This window comes from Belonocnema kinseyi, chromosome 9 (genome assembly GCF_010883055.1).
Source record: "Belonocnema kinseyi isolate 2016_QV_RU_SX_M_011 chromosome 9, B_treatae_v1, whole genome shotgun sequence".
NCBI lineage: Eukaryota > Metazoa > Arthropoda > Insecta > Hymenoptera > Cynipidae > Belonocnema > Belonocnema kinseyi.
Window position 1 is genome coordinate 29,946,359 of NC_046665.1, and position 20,962 is coordinate 29,967,320.

At 35.0% G+C, this 20,962-nt stretch overlaps 1 protein-coding gene across 7 annotated transcripts in view; it reads left to right on the forward strand.

Moving 5' to 3' along the window:
- Nucleotides 1-20,962, forward strand: part of LOC117179470 — a 352,946-nt gene that overhangs the window by 276,320 nt on the left and 55,664 nt on the right. For 6 of the 7 annotated variants that reach the window (XM_033371315.1, XM_033371320.1, XM_033371314.1 and 3 more), the window contains 2 exons: nt 1,934-2,078; nt 15,679-15,868. In XM_033371315.1, coding sequence (XP_033227206.1) covers nt 1,934-2,078; nt 15,679-15,868 — 335 coding nt within the window. Of the gene's footprint in view, nt 1-1,933; nt 2,079-15,678; nt 15,869-15,947; nt 16,654-20,962 lie in introns of those variants that run through there. The other variant, XM_033371319.1, reaches the window with a different exon arrangement.

Below are 20,962 nucleotides of genomic sequence, written 5' to 3' on the forward strand. Positions count from 1 at the left end.
ATTTTTTATCTCATATGGAGTTAAACCCTTTAAATGAAAATGTTTGATTACCGCTCTGAACTCGTTTTTTTTTTCATTTTTCTTAACGAACATTTTTTTTTCAATTGCTTATAAAAACACGTAAATTCAGAAGATGTGGACTGTGACTGCACCATATATCTAGTCGGGAGTGGTGCTGACTGAAAACAGATGATTTGGAGCGATTCGCGCGCCATCTGTTGGTCATTATAAGGACTTATTGAACTACCCTCGTAGCTAATCACGCACTGAGCATTTGATACATACCGCCTAGCCGCTTCAATTTTAAACTGAAGCTGTGTATTACGCTCGCGATCAGGGAGAGCAGTATTAGTTTCAGCTAATTTCTTCATCCTGAGAAAAACTTTCCGGTGGATTTTTGATCTCCTATTTCTCATGTTGGCATTATCGGCTATCTGCAATGGTGGCCTTGCTGAAACGAGTAGTATGTTCTCTGAAGGATTTTCTCTTCTTGATAAAGAGCTTCATATCTCCCTTTGCGTAAAAAGGATGCCTGATCTCTTAAATACTGGGTCGTTTTATGAACATATTCCGGATGCATGTGGACCCAATGGTCATGCAACCGTTGCACGTATCCAGTATCCTCTCGGCGCCGTTGAGCTTTCTTGCCAACAGGTAAGGATGTCCCTCCTGAGTTAATCCGACCATTTAAAACGATGTTTTTGCGTTTGTCCGGGGCCATTGCCTGGTCGACCCTCGGTTCGGTCCTATTGCCACTTCCAACTGAACCATGGCCTCCATCCGAGAGAGGCCTATTGTGGGTGGCATTGCGCGGTACTGGTGACGTAACCGCATAATTCTTTACATTGGGGAGTAGCCCAATGCAACGTGACTGACTGGAAGAGCCGGAGCTCTCGAGCGATGGGTTCAACACTTCCCTACGCCTGATTATTACTATCATTATTATGTAAAAACATTTTATTCATATTGTCTCAATAGTTAGAAATTAGAATATAACAAAGGGGGGTTTCGTCTACCTTTTTTAAGTTTCGACTTTCAGTTGTTTCTAAAACGATATCACAGTGAAAATAAATCTGAAAAAATCCCTTAATATTCTTACATTATTCATGGAAGGAACAGCAGGAAAAGTGGTAGAAAAAAGTACCTTTTTAATGACAATACAATTAGTGACTCCAGTATCAAGTCATTTGTGTCCAGCAGTACCTTCCATGCGCCAAGACTGATTTAGTTCTAAAATATTCAAAACGATGTTTCTTGTGTAAGAGCTATTTTATCATATACCTAATCATTGAACTGCATCTGTATATAAATCACATAAGAACTAGATTTTTAATTATTTTAAAATCTTGGAAAATTTGTTGTATTACAGAATATTGAATGAATATCTGAGAGGTTTTTCAGCTCTTTCGTAACGTCGGCATCGTTTTGGGGACAGGTGAAAGTCGAGGTCTAAAAATGGTAGATGAAAAATCCTGTTTGCTGGGCCATTCGACTTCCTAACTATTTAGACAATTTTTTGAGATACAAGTGTTTATATTGTCGAATTCGGAAAACTTTGGTAATTCAGATTCTTTTTATTAAAAATTCGTATATTCTTCTGGAGTGAGTTTCTATCAGATAAAGTAAAGGTCCCTGAATTTTTGTTCCAAATTTAGGTGTTATAACCTCACTTGGCGAAACAAGTTACTCTAGCGTATTCGGTTATCCCGCTCTGGTGCACTCCAATCTGCACCGACGCAGGTCGGAGTCAGAAGCAAGAAGTAAGAAGTAGCGATCGTAGTGCTCTTGCTCTACTCCAGTGCAGGATAAACGAATGCGCTATAACTCTCCGTCTATTAAATAATGAATTGATACTCTCCAGAATAATTCTGAAGTTATTGGGATAATATTTCAAAACGCAACTCTCATAATCACTGCAATTTAAATTTTTCAGATGTCCACTAGATCCTTCAATTTTTCCGAGCTTCACACCTGACGGAAACGCTTTGCAATCAGTTTATGAGGCCTTTAGGTTTACTGAATCTTATGGAGTAATCTTCCAATGCAACGTCAAGTACTGTCTCGGACCCTGCGAACCGGTAAGAAGATATTTTAAACTTTTAAAAAATCTAACGAATAATATCCGAAAAAAGACATATCCAAATCATTTTGACCTATTTTGTTTTAATTTGCTTTTTTAATTTTCTGTTTACGAAAATTTTTAATTTTTAAACCAAAAATCTGTTTTTAACTCCTGATAATACGTTTTCTTGTAAAATTGGAGGTAAAATTAGGAATAAAAGGTCTGATGTTTAAAATTCCTTTGATAAGTTTATATTTTGAATGTAGGTATGGAGTCATTAAACTTTTTGTAACCTTATTATCAGTGTCACTTTAATCCTCAGTAGAGATATGCAAATAACACAGGCCCACACAAGAAAAAAAGTTGCCTGCCTCCGAATCTGACCTCAGAATTTCTCGAATACGTCTCAGTTTCCCCCTAGATGCACTAAATAGACGAAAATCTAGGGATATTCTGAACGTTATTTTGATAATGCTAGTATACGAGAAAATAGACACATGGATGTTATATTCGTATGTGGAGCGACTTATAGAGACTTAATTTCTACACAGAAATTCTCAAGTGTCCCTTCTATTTCCCCTGACTTGGGTTATTCTAGGGAAATTGTAGGTATTTCTCAGATTATATATATATATAGTCGGGAAAATATTACACAAATGTCATATCAGATTACTGTTTTGCGTGCGAAATCAGTCACGTGTCTTGTACAGACAAATTTTTTTTATGGGCCTGTGTGATAAGAAAGTCACTAGGCTTTTCCCTACTTTTTGCTTCTAGAGATAAAATGGAACAAGCCCGAAAAATTTAGCGTTCAAAATCAGATTTAGCACGCTAATCTGCAAAGGATATGACATTTTTGTCATTTTTCCCGTATAAATCTATATAATCTGAGAAATTCCTTCTATTTACATTGAATGACCCATGCTAGGTCCACGCAGAAAAAAGAACCTTATATTTTACTGAAAACCAAGTTAAATGAACTGATCTTTCAAGTACATATATGGTAAATAAGACAGTTCAGTAAACGTTGCAATTATAGGCAACTAAATATGACTATCATTGAATGTTACTAGTACCAATTCTCAACCGGTGCTGATCTGCGGATCAGAAGATTTTATCGACCCAGTCGCTATTCTGCAGACTTCCTGGATGCTGCAATTTCGAATTTTCATGTCATTTTAACAAATAATATAAAGCGATCTAACTTATGTTATCGGCGTAGATTATAGTTAAGGCAACACTATGAATTGTGAAGAAGTATTGCTAAAAAATAATTCATAAATAAGCGTACGGTTAATTCTTATATATATGTTCGGATATACTTTTATTTAAATATAAAAGAATTTTGAAATGCATTTGTAACTGAGAGTGGTGACCTCGGGAACGACTTCTGAATAAGCGCCCATCCCATCACGGCACTTAACAAAAGTTCTCGCATATACCTCTTATCTATATAAGTCAGCTGAAACAGTCACGGAACAAAAAAACGTCTTGCTCCAATAAACTTTCAATTGTATACAATCTGTGAATAAGTTATGCCATCCAAAATTGTTTTTTTTTTTATAAAACCCCTTCACTGCTAAGTGGGAATATGGAGTAATGTGACGGCTGTCACAAAAATGTCAAAAGGGAATGTTTTTTAGGTGATGCAATCCATTCATTGTCGATTCCACCGTGAATTCACTTGTCGATCCGCGCGGGTAGGTTGCGTTTTTACAACTTTAGGGGCGAGCTAAGTAAACCAATCAAATTGGTATATTGGTATTATCTTCCGTATATTGGTATTATCAATATAATGTCCAGAATATCCATAGGAGCCTAGTCACTTGTCTCGCTTAGACAATTCTTTTTTTGTTGGCCTGTGTAATTTTTCAAAACGACCTATTAGGTTGGGTTATCGGTTTGTCGGATTGGACCGTGAGCCTAACCAAATCCGACTATATTTTGGAAAAAAAGTCCATCCAAGAAAGTCCATTTCCCGAACAAAATAAGAGTTTTTTGTCTTGATAATCATGTCCGTGAAGGCATTAAAAATGAATATCAAGGATATGATTAGGCTATTGCAAGCAATGCACTCGAGTGGTTAGTCTTCGACACATAACTTACAAACGGTAGTTTTATAACAAAAATGCATTCAAGGACATTTGTAGAACACATTAATTTTGAATGTATTAATGCATTTTCTTTGTAAGTGCAGCACTGGGTTGTCATTTCGACCCCACCCATGAAGCAGAGTTTTGGGTGCGTTTTTTACGACAGGCACCCCTCTAGGCCTGCATCAATTGTTTTTGTTTTTCTTTGTTGTTGAAAATATTACTTAGAAATAACAATAACTAATGCTTCGGTTGTATAAACGGGTGATAAGCTGCCACTACTTTTTTCCGTCCCTTTCCAGGTTAAGTTTTTTATGTCCTAATCTGCGGTGTCAAACATATACTGAAAATAGGAATATTCGTGCATATTCACATATGCACGCAATACAAGCCTGGAGCTACACTGGCGCAAGTAAATAGTAAATTGAAATTATACCATAATTAATATAATAAAGAATAATTATTGAAGGTGATTAAGATCTTAATATAGGAACGGTATTCTTAACAAAGATTTTCTTTAAACAATGTTTAAAAACATTGTATATAAGTTGAATTATATAGTCAAATTATAATAACATTATATTAAATTTATAATGATCTTAATACGTGCATATAATGCTATGTATTATGTTTATAATGCCCCATGAAAAAAAATTTTAACATAAACGATTTATTAAATTTATTGTAATTATTTATTTATTGCGTAAATGATAATTATGCCTCAAGTATTAATTCTTTAAAATAACAAACAATATTTATTTCGTAGCCTGATTGCAATATAATCATGCAAACGCCATTATTTTTAAATGATATATTCACACATGAAGAACTTTTAATTTGGTAAAATTGTTCATGTTTTCTTGAAATAAATATTAAAATGTATTAAAATGTAATGTAAAATGTAATTACAAAAATGAAAACAAAAAATAACTTTTAAAGTATACTGGTTTAAAAAAAATGCTTTGGTTCAATCAAAAATACCTAAACAACTATAAGCAACTATCCAAGAAAGATGTCCAATGGCAATAAAAATGTTAAAAAATGTATTGAATTTGTTTTGAACAAATAAGTGAATGAAATGGTTTTGTGGGGATTGGCGGCGATTCGTCACTTGATTCGCACTAAATTTAAACATTTTATGGGCGAAAAGAATTTTCTAGTTTAATTAATAAGAGTTAATAACTAATTTGTTATTTTAAAAACAACGTTTACAAACAAATATCCATATCAGGTATTTTTGATTTAAAAAATACATTCTTTTCTATGAAATCGATTATATATTACTTGGAAACAAAACCTTAGTGTCATATTTGGTCACCAAATAAAAGTTAATAATTGTTTAGACTACCTTTCTTAACAAATGCACTAATTTACTATTTTTGGAGGAACACACTTCATTTTTTCGATGCAATTAACTGTACATAACTAACTTCTACATTTTTAAAAACATTTTGATGCCAGTGTAATAAACAGTTAATAACACGTTTATTAACTTTTTCTGGTAGATCGATAACGATCCACTATTTTTATTTTTGTTCACAATGTGGTAAACAAATTTTTCTCGGCCAATGCATTTTTAAACTAATTTTTTTTCAGTGAAATATAATTTAAATTACTTAGCAATAATTCCTAGCCACAATTTGATTCAAAATTTCAGCGCCAGGTCTAGGCCGGGCCAGACTTTCTAGACCGAACTTACAATTTCTGATTTTGGCTCGCTGATCAGCGCCAGGTCTGGGCCAGGGCAAAGCTTCTAGTCCAAACTTACAATTGCTGATCTTGGCTAGCTGATCAGCGCCAAAACTCGATCAGACGGGGCTGCCAAGGTGTAATAAAAAAGTCTTGCTTTGGTAGTTTGAATTTCTTATTTTCTATCATTTTAAACACATTTATGAGTCGAAAACTACTATCCGTTTACTTTACGAGGACCCCCTTCAAAACAGCTCTATATTTTCAAAAGTTCCTTGTAAAAGAAACACTAAAAAACGTACAACTTATACTATGTTAAAGCTTACTTTACTGGGCATAAGAAAAGTCAGCATTTGTTTATGTACGAAAATTCCTTTGCAAAATAGCATTCGCGGAAAGATGAAGACCGTACTTTTTTCGCATCACTCTGCAATGGCTTGACTTTCAATGCTGTCATATCTTTAAAATAAAAATTTAAACGAAAAATTATGTAAATACTTCAAAATATTCACTATATATCCGCGAAAAATAAATTTCAATACATTAATAAAAGTTAACATAAGGACTTATTAATCTGTTGTATTTTTTATATTTTATGAACAGTTAAAGTCAAAATACAACCCCCTGCTATATACATTACAAAAAATAGCACTGTCATATTCATTTGAATTTTACGTTAATTGTTATTAATATACTAGCTGTTACCCGCGGGCTTTGTCCTCTTAATCCACTCACCGCGGCGACGCACAGTGCGGCGAAATAGAAAATTGGGGTTAAAAATTTTCCAGAGTCTAAAATTTTCTTCCGGTTTCATCTTTTTTTTAATTGAAACTGATTAAATTCTGAAGAGGTCTGTCGAGGGTGATTTTGCTAAAAAGGCTCTGTTTGTTTGTTATTCAAGTTGCAAAATGCCAAAAAACCATAATTTTTTATATTTGAGCTGCCTGTTATGTAGCAGTCATTGATTTTACCTCAAAAAGGTGAAAAACTGACAGATTTACAATCCACGAACAAATTGTAATAACTAAGAGGAAGTTCGTGCAATTTGTTCAATTGTTGTAAAAAATTTTCATAAACAAACTTAATAAATAAGCGTCTCTGTATATATAAAATTCATTTTTCCTGCGCAATCATTAGGTTTACCTTCAAAAATGAAAATTCAAGGACAGAAACGGACAATAAAAATATTTACGATTGTTATAAATAGTACTGATTAACAGATGTATTAAACGGTCACTCTTTAATAGAAAAATATATTTTTTTGCATAATTGTTCATTTTATCCCTAAATTAAAATTCTAATGAAGGAAACTGGCATTTGACAATATTTTTCATTTTTAGTAACAATTCTGTTCAACAAATGCATTCAATAGACGCTTTCAAATAGGAAAAATCTCTTTCTTGCAGAAGTGTTGATTATATCATAAAAAATTAAACTCCTACGAAATATACTGACATCCAACAATATTTCATATTGTTTTAAACAATCATGATCAATCAATTCTTAAAATAATTCTTTCGTAAAGAAGAAATCTATTTTTTGGGTTCAATAGTTAATGTTACCTTGAAATAATGAACCGAATCGTAAAACGTCTAGACTCAACATCCTTTTTGAATATTATAAGCAATGAGGAGGAACGAAATCATGAAGCCTAACCATATCCTGAACTTGTGCATCCATGGGACGAGGAAGCCTCTCCTTAAGGGTTCTTAAGTTCTTTATATAGGAATCAGTCATGATCAACAACTTGTGACACAAATCTTTATTGGTTGCAATCCGACTGATTGTACGGGTATTGAATTCCCTTATGCTCTTAAAAATCTTGTTATTCGCCTCTTGGGGCTCTTCTGTCAATTGGCCGATAGGCAATCGGACATTTCAATGACCTTAGCGCCATATATGAGGATCTTGTGGACTGTCACAGGCATATAGAAACAACTATATAAGCTGACGTAAAGTTTTGCAGTTTGTTGGCAAATTGAACCCCGGTAATACTCGAAGTCAATTCAGGATCTTTAAAGAATTGTCAAGCAGTATTTCCATTATTAGATGTTCCAGTCCCATGTTGTGGAAGATTCACGATCAGGCCCATTTTCTCCCAAAATTCTTTTTGAATTCTTTTCTTCCATGAAGCGTATCTAAGCATGTAGTGTGAGAAGACCAAAAGAGAAGTTTTTGTTCTTCACAGAGAAGAGTTTGATTTTTTTGAAATTGTTCATCATGGAGGGTTGTGCGGAGCATATATAAAATGCCGATGATGATGGTGTTTCAGTTAGCGCTTGGCAAACCTTTCCGCCAACCATGGACATTATCATTTTATGCATGACTTTGCAACGATTCCGACTTCGACCGAAATTAATTGTTGTTGCTTTGAGTTCATCGATTTCTCCTTGAATCTGCTTTACCTCAGAGATGTTAGTCTCCTTATTTTCCTTTACGTAGCGGAATCGCATGATTCTGCAAAGGTCTTGATGACCCAGGATGTATATTTTTCCAAATCGCCAAATATCTACCAGTTTCCGTGTCTACCATCTCCGATGCTAGCGGTACCATCGAAAAAATTAAGATGTTTTCATCAGATTTACTAGGCTCAGTAAAAGACTGGTTGAATGGATTATGTCCAGATGTCCCATCACATCCATACTTTAACGTTAAAGTCATTGAAAGATTAGGTCTGTCAACTAAATTTGGTGGTATGATTCCAGGTATTTTCACCAAGCGAGATACTGCGTGATCCAGCAAGGCTTGCCTGTTAATACTCACACGCCCTTCCCTTATGTTAATATGAGATTCTGGGGGGTAGCACCTTTTTTTGACATCTTCTAGGCTCCTGTAAGGTGGGTAGATATCAGCATGTTTAGCTTTCGCTTGCATACGAATAACTTCATACTGGTTTTCACTCAATTTTGCGTCCTGAATCAGTGCTAATGCCTCATCATCAGTGTAGCGTGTAATTTCTCCTACTTCTGAATATGCTACTTCCTCAGGTAATTCATCGTGTTCATCATCACCATTTGACCAAAGTTTACTTATGTCATTAGCGATTCTAGTTTTACCAGAAATCGCAAAATACTCAGAAATGCACTCTGTATTTCAGAGTCAGAATAACATTCCCGAATTTTGAGCAATTTTCATCTCTTAGTTGATTTTGAGCTATTCTCGAAATCATCTGAAGGTCTTCTCCCGGGACAAACTCCAACGAATTAAACAGAGAAATCTGAAAGTAGTCATTCCGCATTCCTGACCCTAAATGTTGTTATGTTATAAAAAGTTTTTTCCACTTTTATTCAAATGTGGACATAAAATAAGATAACTTATTTTCGACTGTTTTCAGACACTCGTCTCTGATATCGTAATTGATTTTGATATAGCTCAGAAGTTTTCCTCTATCTTTGTCGCCACTTCTGATCAGAAATTAAAAAGAACTTGCTTCGGAACTTTAAATTCATTCATTGTTAGAACAATCAATTTTATCAAAAATAAGGTTTTCGATTGAAACTTATAAAGAAATGATTTGAAACGTACAATTGATAAAACTTTATAGCACAAAAATTCAATGGTTGCGTGCGTGAACTTTTCAATGTCCTTAAAAAAACAGCGTAGTAATTGAACGTTGAGTGACAAGAAAAATGTGAGAACCGGAACAAGTGAAAAACGAAACAACTGATAATCAAGAGACACAAGCGATTTTCAGTTTCGTTTTTTACTTGTTCCGGTTCTCACATGTTTCTCGTCAGATAACGTTCAATTGCTACGCTCTTTTTTTAGAAGGACATTGAAAAGTTCACGCACGTATCCATTGGATTGTTGTGTTTTCTTGACTTTCATTATTTACAACTCTTGAGTCGTAGGAGTTTCATTTTTTATGATATAATTAACATTTCATCAAGGAAGAGATTTTTCCTATTTGAAAGCGTCTATTAAATGCATTTGTTGAGTAGAATTCTTAATAAAAATGAAAAATATTGTAAAACTTCAGTTTCCTCCATCAGAACATTAATTTAGGTATAAAATAAACAATTATGCAAAAAATGGATTTTTTCTATCAAAGAGTGACCGTTTAATGCATATGTTAATCAGTATTTTCACCTTTTTGAGGTAAAATCAATGAATGCTAACGAATAGGCAACTCAAATATGAAAAATTATGGTTTTTTGGCATTTGGCGACTTGAATAACAAACAAACGGAGCCTTTTTAGCAAAATCACCCTCGACAGACCTCTTCAGAATTTAATTAGCTTTAATTTAAAAAAAAGATGGAATCAGATGAAAACTTTAGGCTCTGGATCATTTTGAAGCCCACTTTTCTAATTCGCCGCACTGTGCGACGTCGTGGGCGCGTTGCGATGGGGCCGTTCTGCGACCCCATTAAAAATTATAATCTGAGACAACCGTGTAAACATGTAAGAGTATGTTAGGAGTATGCATGCAAATTTTTCTGATAATTCATGCAGGTGTGTTTGCGTTGTATGCGGCGACAGACGAACACGTGCATTCAATTTGATGTATATAGAATTATAGTTTAACATTGACTTTCCTCGAATGTATATACAAAATGCTAAAACCTTTATGTAATTTTTTATCAATTTTGGACATTGTTTATTTCAGAGATGTCGTCATTGAAAGTCGTCACGGCCGAGAAACATGATAATACTACGGTTTTTATCTTTTCGCGAAGGCTATTTTAAAACCAAATTGTTGTGCATAAACAAATTAGGAGTTGTCCTATGCTCTGCAGTCTTATGCACTGGAAAAACTGGGCAAGCACACATACGGCTCACTCCAACTGTGCACGTCCACACTTAAAGGTGCACAGATGTTACCCTCCCAACTATACACGTCTCAATTGATTTGATTACGCTTTTATCTCACAATTTCATGGGGTCACAGATGGGATACTTCCTACTGGGCATTACTAAATCAATACGATCAGATTTTTGACTGATAAGCCCACGTGCGCACGTGTAACACCGGCCCTCGAGATGCATAGTTGGGCTCGTGCACAGTTTGGCCCTCCCAAATTGAGACGTGCACAGTTGGAAGTCTTCGATCTGTTCACGTCTCAATTTGGGTGTATCCTACCTATGCACGTAGACTTGTAATTTGAAAATGTGATCATAATAATTTAAACGTCCACAGTTGGCTGATTATGAAGAAAAAAAGGATTTCTTCTTTTTGTCGGAAAAAGAGCCTAATTTTACGGGACCATTAGACGTCTGAGCGAGTATCACCCTTAAAAATGATCTACGAAAACATTAAAATTATAACTTTCTAGAATGATGTCCTAAGCCGTTAGAAATACGTAAAAACAAAAACAACATTTTCGGTATCCTTGTTGTGACAGGTATAACTCGAAGTTATAAACCGCTCGCCTTGGAGTCATAAAAATTCGACTCAAGACATAAATATATGTCTTTAAGAATAGAAACTTGTCTTAAAGATATACACTAAAGTCTAGCTCTGTCTCAAAACTGAGACATCCTCAAGTCGAACTTTTCGACTTCAGCATATCTGGATTGGGAGCAATTCAAGTTGAACCCAAATCGAAGCATTTTAACTTTGGATATGCCGTCGTATAATGATAAATTAATGATCCGTAAAACAATTGAATGACTTTATATCATTTTTTAAATTAACTACGGGATTTTCGTACGTCAGCGGTTTCGCCAGCACAGAACCAGTACTGGTGTTGAATATAGCGCCAGTACCGCCCGTCACAACTGCGGACGGTACAAGTCAGTACTTTCCCAATACAGATGCCCAGTACTGGGGATACGGCAATCTGTACTGGGCCAGTACTGCGCCATTGGTCTATTTCCACCTGGGTACCCGAAAAACTCGACCTGACAAGCAGAAGTTTATTTTCCCGTCTAAATTCAAGTGAAGACTTCTATAATTATAAATGATTTACCATTAAATATCAAACTAATCGAAAGATGATCGTTATAAATCCATAAGGCTTCCTTCAAAAAGAATGGCGCAAAAAACACGGTTTTAATATTTTCGCGAAGGCCATTTTTAATCGAATATTTGCACATAAACAATTGTCGACTTGTCTTGCGCGTACGATTATGTTTGGTCATTGTATAAACTGTGTTTTTTGCGATTTTTCTTTTCCGATTAATTTTCAAAAATGTATAGCTGTTTTGGAGGGGCCTTCGTAAAGTAAATAGATAGTAGTCTTTTGCGTAGGGCACCTGACTTAGAATTTCGACAGGTGAGGTGATGCTGAGTGCCTGTAAATTTCAAACAAAAACAAATGTTTTCGGAACAAACATTTTTTTGACAAAGTTGTGAGAAAAAGAAATAAATTACACAGGGCCACAAGATGAAATTGAGCTGGTCTTTCAGCCTAGTTGAACTTTATGTTTTTGGGGTCGCTGATCACGATTCCGGTGTCCATATAACCCCATCACGTCTATATCAAGGTCAAATGAAGGTCAAGCACCTTAATTCGATTAATGAAATTTTTTAACCCGGATTTTGAAAAAGCGGAAAATTTTACGTCCGAATACGTCTTGATCTGTTTGTTGATCCGACGTCTGAAGGTCGTTTGGAGGTCATCTAGAGGTAAAATCCTTCTTTTAATATCTCGGCTGATTTCCTAGCTAGGAACGGGCCTCAACCAGTAGACCTTTACCTTTTTGGGGTCGCTGATCACGATTCCGGTGTCCATATGTTAGCTATGAACGGGTCTCGAACTAGTGGACCTTCATGTTTTTAAGGTCGCTGATTACGATCCCGGTGGATGTGATTTCGTGAAATGATAGGTTCAGAATCTAAAATGAGAAATTGCATGAGTTAATGTTTAATTTCAAGCTTGAGTGTTTAAATTCAACTGACTTTAAATTTCAGACCATGGGCCCATCATTTTACGAAATCACATTCAACTTTTGAGCACTTTCACCCTAAGGGATGGCCTTAGCTTTGACCAACAGAATCATTCTCTAGGTCAAACAGAGGCTAAGATTTATTACTTACATAATATGCTATAAGAAGGGACATCGTAAGTCGATATTTTTTGTGCCTGCTCCCAGGGCACCTCCACGTGGTGACGGTGGGTAACGGGTAACCGGCACTCGGAAACCCAGTATCGGTGATTGTTCAAGGCGAGCAAGCGGGCCCGCAATCGTAGTCATTATGCGACCGCAGCTCTAATTTGGTGGAAAACTTGGCTCTTTTACAGTCTAATGCTACAAGATCATCAAAAACCCTATGTTATCATCGATTAAACAACTTTTGCGTTGTTTGTGGGAAATATGTCATCACGAATCAGAGGAGGCAATTTATAGATGCATTGAAAGCACATTACAAAAAATGTTTCAATTCCAGTGGAATGGACAATTTTTGGACTACAAAAATATTATGCGTCACTTGCTCCCTGCGAATCACAGAAAAGAAGAAACAGATATTTGTTTCTCCTACGATCTGGCGAGAGCCAAGGGATCATGACACTGATTGTTATTTCTGCTTGATCAATACATCTGGGTACAATAAAAAGAATAATTCTACAATATTACACGCATGTGTTCCATCTATAACTCATGCTGTTTTAATCAGCATTGAACAGGTTGAGAGTGAACATCAGATATTTTCTGACGAAGTCTCTTTTGAAACAGAAACTAATGATACAGATAGAAGAACTTCATTTGCAGAATTCGAAGATCAGCAAAATGACGAGCTAAATGTATCACAAAAATCAGAAGATGGTCAGCCCGGAAATTCTCATGGTTTTACGAAAGACGAGCTAAGTGACTTGTTTCGAGACGCAGGACTTTCGAAAGAAATTGCCGAACTCGTAACTTCTAGACTAAAAGAGAAGAATTTTTTAGCTCCAGTTACTCGAGTGAGTTTTTATCGTGATCGATATCGCCTCTCTAAAGCCAAGTGTTTGGCTTATTGCGATGATGTTGAAGGACTAATAATAGAGTAAAAAAGTGTTTACTATGTAGCTAGTGACTGGCGACTATTTATTGGTTCATCAGTAAGGCGTTTGAAAGCTGTCTTACTTCAAAATGGAGACATATATGCCCCTATACCGGTTGGTCATTCAGTGATCTAGAAAGAGCAATCCAATAATCTCCATTTTCTACTCGAAAAATTGAAGTATAATAGTCATAAGTGGCAATTAGTTGGTGATTTAAAAATAACCAGCATTTTATTAGGTTAACAAAGCGGAAACACAAAGTATCCATGTTTTATTTTTGAGTGGAACAGTTGTGCCCGAGAACAACATTATGTGAAAAAGGACTGGCCACTCAGGCAAGAATTAATTCCAGGATCTATGAACATACTACAATAGAGTCTCATTTCTAGTCATAAAGTCATCCTTCCACCATTACATATCAAACTTGACGTATTTAAACAGCTAATCGAAGCAATGAGGGTATCGAAGAACGATGCTTTAATGTATATATTTGAGAAATTTCCCAATATTTCTGAAACGAAAATCAATTAAGGTGTTTTTGATGGCTCTAATTAGAGAGCATCTTGGTGTAGTTTCAAAGAAATTAAAAAAAAAATTCTTGGCAAATAACAAAGACCCTGATTACAAGAATATTGCCGACAGACTGTTGGAAAACTACCGAAAGATAGACTGTTGGAAAACTACCGAAAGATGGAATGTTTAATTAATTTAAAGATCCATTTACTCCATTCCCACATTGATTACTTCCAAAAAAATCAGGGGGACTTGAGTGAGGAGCAGGGTGAGAGATTTCATTAAGACTTGAAAGACTTTGAGAGAAGATATCAAGGTGTTTGGGATGTGAACATGATGTCATACTACTGTTGGTCTTGGAAAAGAGACACATCAAATGTACACAAAAGAAAATCCCTCCGTAGATCTTTTACGAACAAAAGAAAACGTCTTACATAAATTGTCAATTTGCATTGCGTGTAATAATCTACTATGCCATTCCATTAAAAGAATCCATTCTTTCAACCTAAATAATCTCGTTATATAACATCTGAATTTAAATTTTGAATTAGAGTCGCTTCGAAACACGCAATTTTCCCATAGCGCCAAAAGCCCTTGAGAAATGAGCGAAATCAGCACAGATGCACACACACAGGCACATATAGACATACACGGATCCACAAAAAGAGTCAGATTGTATCCACATACGTAAATAGACACACACACATACAAACGGGCCCACGTAAGTTAACACAGATCTACTTGCAGACAGACACAGCACATACATATATACAAAGGCATAGATAGGCACACACAGACACACAAACACCTACATAAACGCCCTGATGCATACGAGTCTACACATAGTACCTACATACACGAGTAGATACACACAAACAGAATCAGGGGTGTCATAAAAATTATATCGTCCGAAAAACGGAGTTTGACCGTCATTTGACCTTGATTGAGATTAAAAGAATGATTTTACCTCTAGATAACCTCCAAATGACCTTCAGAGGTCGGTTCGACAAACAGGTCAACAAGTATTCGGACGTAAAATTTTCTGCTCTTTCAGAATCCGGGGTCAAAAAATTGCATCAATCGAATTAAGGTGTTTGACCTTGACGTAGACGTGATGGGGTCATATGGACACCGGAGTCGTGATCAGCGACCCCAAGAACATAAAGGTCAACTAGGCTGAAAAATGCTACACCTCAATTTCATCTTGTGGCCCTGTATAATCAAATATGTGGCCTTCTTTAGTATGCACTACTGGAAGGCGAATCACCAATGGGGCCATGTTATGATTTCCTCATTAGAACATACCCCAGCAAAATATCCTCTTATCATTATCTTATAATGATAATGTATCTGCGTTTTAATTAAGATAAGTTATCTGTATATAATAATTACAGGCTGTATGTGAATGGGGCCGTGAATCCGTGGAGTCATGGGGCAAAAGACGAAGAAGGAATGTCGTGAATGCCACCGAAGAAAAATCGGACGACATGACTTTATCTCAGGAAATTCTTGTTCTGGACTTTGGTGATGAGAAACAGACTGACTTTTTGAAGAATGACGCCAGCATAGATTTTAACGAACTCGGTAAGTTTCCATTTACATATTTTTTTATATACACCTGAAAGCATTTAAAACTTGAAATTTTATTTTTCAACCCATGTAGAAATCCAACCAGCGATCCTGCCGGATCCTGGCCGGATAGCCCAGTTTTAAACATGATGCAGGTCGGGGAAAAACTGGCCGGGATCTAGCTAAAAACGTCATGGGAAACTGGTCGGATCACGGCTTCAATACCGGATGTAATTAAGTCGGTTAATCCGGTCACAAAGCTGTTAAAAAAATTTGCTTCAGGCGAGAACTTGTTAACTTGTTTTGTCTTTTAAGGCTAATCGTAAAGAATAGGGTGAATTCTAAAAGTCAAATCAAGTTAACAAATTCTGCCGAAGATATTGGAGTAGAATTTCAACCACTGATCACAGAATCTCCTAGCAATTGTTTCATTTCGGAAACCACGTGGTGATTTTATCTTAAAAAGAAAGAAAGGAATAAATCATACGCAACAGTATTCTTTAATTAAAAACAATAATTATCCGCGCACTAAGTGAGGTTATCAAACTGATTACTGAAATAAAGTTGATTTTAATTACGTACTTTTTTTCTAATTTCGAAGGGACGAGGCGACGTGAGTGCAATATCCATCCTCGTTCGAGGTGCGAAATATATTTAAAGGCCAGGTGTGAGTTTAGAATTATTATACAATCAAATAGTCAAATTCTTACAATCATTTTCAAATCCAAAATATTAAGTAATGTTAATATTATTTCGTGGTAAAAGTAACGGCAGGGGTGAGGTGGGCTCCTGCCACAGCCCACTCTAGTGAAAACCAGCACATTTCTGGGGGACTTTTTAATGCGTCTAAGCAATTTATTCAAATCATTTGGATCTAATTGATACTAGATTTTTAAGTTCCTCTGCATATTGTGCATGCATATGTAATAATAGATATAATAAACATTTTGTAAATTCAAATCCCCTGATCTGGCTTTGTACTTGAATTTCTGCTAATAATCGAATTTAAGCGAAAGATGACCCCGATGGTCTTACCTTTCACGTCTTTGACATGCAAGTTAAATTTATTGCGTTTGTGAACTTTCTGGCCGAGGAATTTAACGGAATATTTCCAGTTTATTGTTTGTCTAAATATTCGCGATAGCTCTAGTTTTTTGGGTTTTTTTGACAGAGAAAATTAAAGCTTCGCATTTAGTTGTGTTAATTTTGACTCTCTATAATATGTACCATGCTGCAAAAATCTTATGTGTCTTATTGAGGAGTCTTACAATTGTTTTATCGCACCATGAGTATACAAATAAGACTGTATCATCTTCGTATATCCCTAGGGGATCTCTGAGAATTGTTGTAATGCCGTCTACGTAATGCCGTCTACATAAACGATAAAGAGTACTGGTCCCATTATTCTGCCCTGGTGGATACCGGCTTTAAGGGCATGTGACACAGTCAAATACCTATATTACCGACCTCACTTTATCAGGTCACTGAGCATTTTTTTTTTGAACCTAAGAACTTTTTTTGTGAATAAAATATCGAGCTGAAACTTTGGAAAATGTATTAGAGTACAATAAAGTACGTTTAGATACTTTATTTGTGTAGGAATTTCACTGAAAATGATTTCATCTTTTTTTCTGAATCTCGACATTTTTTGAACGTTCGAACTTTTTTTATACATAAAATATCGGTCTCAAACTTTGAGAAATGCAAGAGCCGAAAGAAAGCTACGTTAAAGTACAAAGTTCAATAATAAAAGATGTAAAAAAAAATTGTAACTAAACCTTATCCGGCATACAACAAAGGAATCACAACGTAGGACAATCCAGCTGTTAGAGCCTCGTCTAGTAGCCGCCAGACTTAAGATTTTCGTGTACACCGTCACCGGCTGATGCCGATGGAATTGATAGTTGAAATTTTTTCAACATCTTTTATTTTTAAACTTTGTACTTTAACATAGTTTTCTTTCGGCTCTTACATTTCTCAAAGTTTGAGACCGATATTTTATGTGTAAAAAAAGTTCGAACGTTAACAAAATGTCCAGGTTCAGAAAAAAGATTAACTAATTTTCAGTGAAGTTCTTATCCAAATGAAGTACCCGAATGTACTTTATTGTACTCTAATACATTTTCCAAGTTTTCAGCTTAATGATTTGTTTAGAAAAATAATTGAGCTGCCGAATCGAATAAGGGCACATCAACTTATTTATCCAGGAGTGAGAAAGCCCCTGGAAGTTTTCAAAAACATTTTTTAATTTTAATTCTTGAAGAATATATCTAGATTTAAAATTTTATTGCGCATCTTTTTTTCTGCAGGCAAAAATCAAGCTGTAGCTTTTTTTATTTTTCTAATTAAAGCGAAAAAACAGGCTTAAAAAATCAAATTTCATCCGCTTTTCACTTCAACTCGTGTTTAGTAAGTCTGTTTTTCGGATTTTTAAATAAAATTTCCAAGGAATAAAGTTCGAAATATTCTTAGATTAATAGAGCAAATTATATTCAAAAATTTATTTCAAAAACTTGTTGTTAATTTTTTTTCTGATGCGTGGCGCTTGTCGAACTTCTCTAAGTGTCAGCATTTCGTTTATCGAGCGAATTTAAAAAAAAAACGTTCAGCGAGAAAGTTTTTAACAGCAGTACAATGAAGTTTTCTTGAAAATGTTAGCCCAATCGAATTGATATTCAAGAAATTTTTAACCTCTGAATTCGATAGCGGCTAAGGAGACTCACGGACGGGCTGTAACGAGAGTCTCAGATCCGATTTATAATGCAGTTCACCGGCACTGACAATAAAAACTAATCAAGTAATCAGGTAGTATCATAGTATTATGTATAAATAAATAAAAGTGCATGATGTAAACGAATAATATTTAATATAATATCTAAAAAATATTTTTATTTTAAATAACAAAGACTTAGATTTATCATAAAAGAAAAATTGGCAACAAAACCCAGAAGTCCATATGCGTGCTTCGCACGCGTCTAATTTTTTCACATACAATTGTTTATTTGCAAATAAGATTCAGTAAAATTCTGTGAAATTAATTTTTATTTTAATAACTATTTTAATAACTAACCGGTTATATGGTCGATAAAGTATTCGATCAAAGTAAAAATGACAAAAAAATTTTATTGGACCCTGCCGGTGAAAAAGCATTGAAAAAGCACTGGTGAACGGCCCTGGGTCGTCAGTGTTGTTTCCGTGGCTGTTTGTGCTGATTTTCAGCACCTTGAGGGCCCTGCGAAGTGATGGAACGGTCATATGGTGTTTCTATTGTATTCGTCACGTACCGGACAGGAAGAGTTATTTACAGTACCTGTCCACAGCCAAACCTACTCCCTTTTTGAAATGCTCTTCAAATTATTAACACTTTTATTTAATTTATGAATTTTCTTATTGTACATATTAATAATTATAACTTATATGCTAATTTACTACTTTGAAGTTGAATTAAAAAATGTTGTCTGTTTTGGCGTATTTCATTCCATTTGCGAGATACGTTATATTCATTCCAACTTTAAATATCCAAACAAAAAAATTAGATATCTGATATAATCGAAACCCGTCACGGTTTGCCTGACAATGGGTTTAATGGACAAAAATTGAACCACAGATATTCCAACGGGAATCGATTAGTACATTGAAATGAAGGATCTGCGCCGAATTTCAAAAATTTTCGCTAAGCAGTTTCGAAAAAAAGTGCGCTTGAAATTTAAAAATATCAAATTGTCAAATTTAAGTATTTTACTACAAAAATTATATTTATTGTATTCATTTAACTATATTAGTATCGTTTCATAATCATATAATATTAATATTAATAGTAATAATAATATTAAAATGCACATAATGTTGAATTATTATTAATTTTAATAATAAATCTCTTAAAAACTGAATAATTATAAAATAATTACGAAATAATTTAATTAGATGCGCATTCATTTTTAACATAGCTTTTTTTTATTAAATTTAGCAGTTATAAGTATTTTACAGTGATTATAATTATATATATCTTGTACAAAATATATCCATTAATATAACACAATTATATTTATTTTTTTATAAAAATGTATAGAAAGAAATAAAGTTCGTTTTTCTATTTCTTTTATTCAATTTCAAACGTGAGAAGAGTTGTATTCTCGAACTGCCTTTCAATTCCCTTTTCCCCCACTCTCTACCTATACATAAACCCAAAGCCACCTCCGAAAAAAAGATGCCCCCCCTCCCGAAAAAAATCCTGGCTACGCCACTGGCTGTTCTACATTGTTTCCTAGTCGCATTGGCATAGGCACACCGATTTTCACTAATACCATAGCATACACTATTAACACACCTGTTCAAAGACCTCACAGACTAGATTTATTTGGTGAAAATAACCGTTTAAAAATTAAAATCCGCACTTGAGGGGGAACTCAGGCATAGAAAACTAGCGGTACAAGTAGTGCTAAAGAAACAGCACTGACCAGTGCCGTTAAAAGCACAATATTATTAAATTGAAAGCTTACTTAAGTACCGGTAGTTCTTTACAGAAAGAAACAAGACAATTCAATAAAAAGGAAAGTTTCTTATCATTATAAAATTGTTATTGCTTTTCGTGATTCTTATGCATAGTTGATAATTTTCTTACAAATATAAAATTGTTTAAATCGTTCAATAGTTTTGATTTTAATATTATTAATTATTATATTATTGATTATTATTGATTTTAATATTTTGATTTTAATATTATTATTAATCATGGGCGCAAATCATGAGAAAAATAGAACACGTAGTGGGTATGCTATGCGTATGCAATCTGACTTCGGCTTTTACTCGGTTACTACACGGACAATCGCCGAACGTAACTGCATGGAGATAACAAAACGGCTGTGTTCATCGTGACTCACGGTACTGATGCGCGTGATGAAATAAAAGTTCGTCGAAATGCTCCAAAATATGTGAATGGGACGTGTTCACGGTGACAACGCGCGTGCTTCACGGCGATCATGAGAGTGCTTGAATGCGATCATGCGCGTGATTCTCAGTTCGGACAAAGATATTAGGTCCTAGATACGGCATGAGATTAGTTGCACCACATACCGGTAGTTAGCGCGGCAGGCAAGTTTGTGGTCTTGC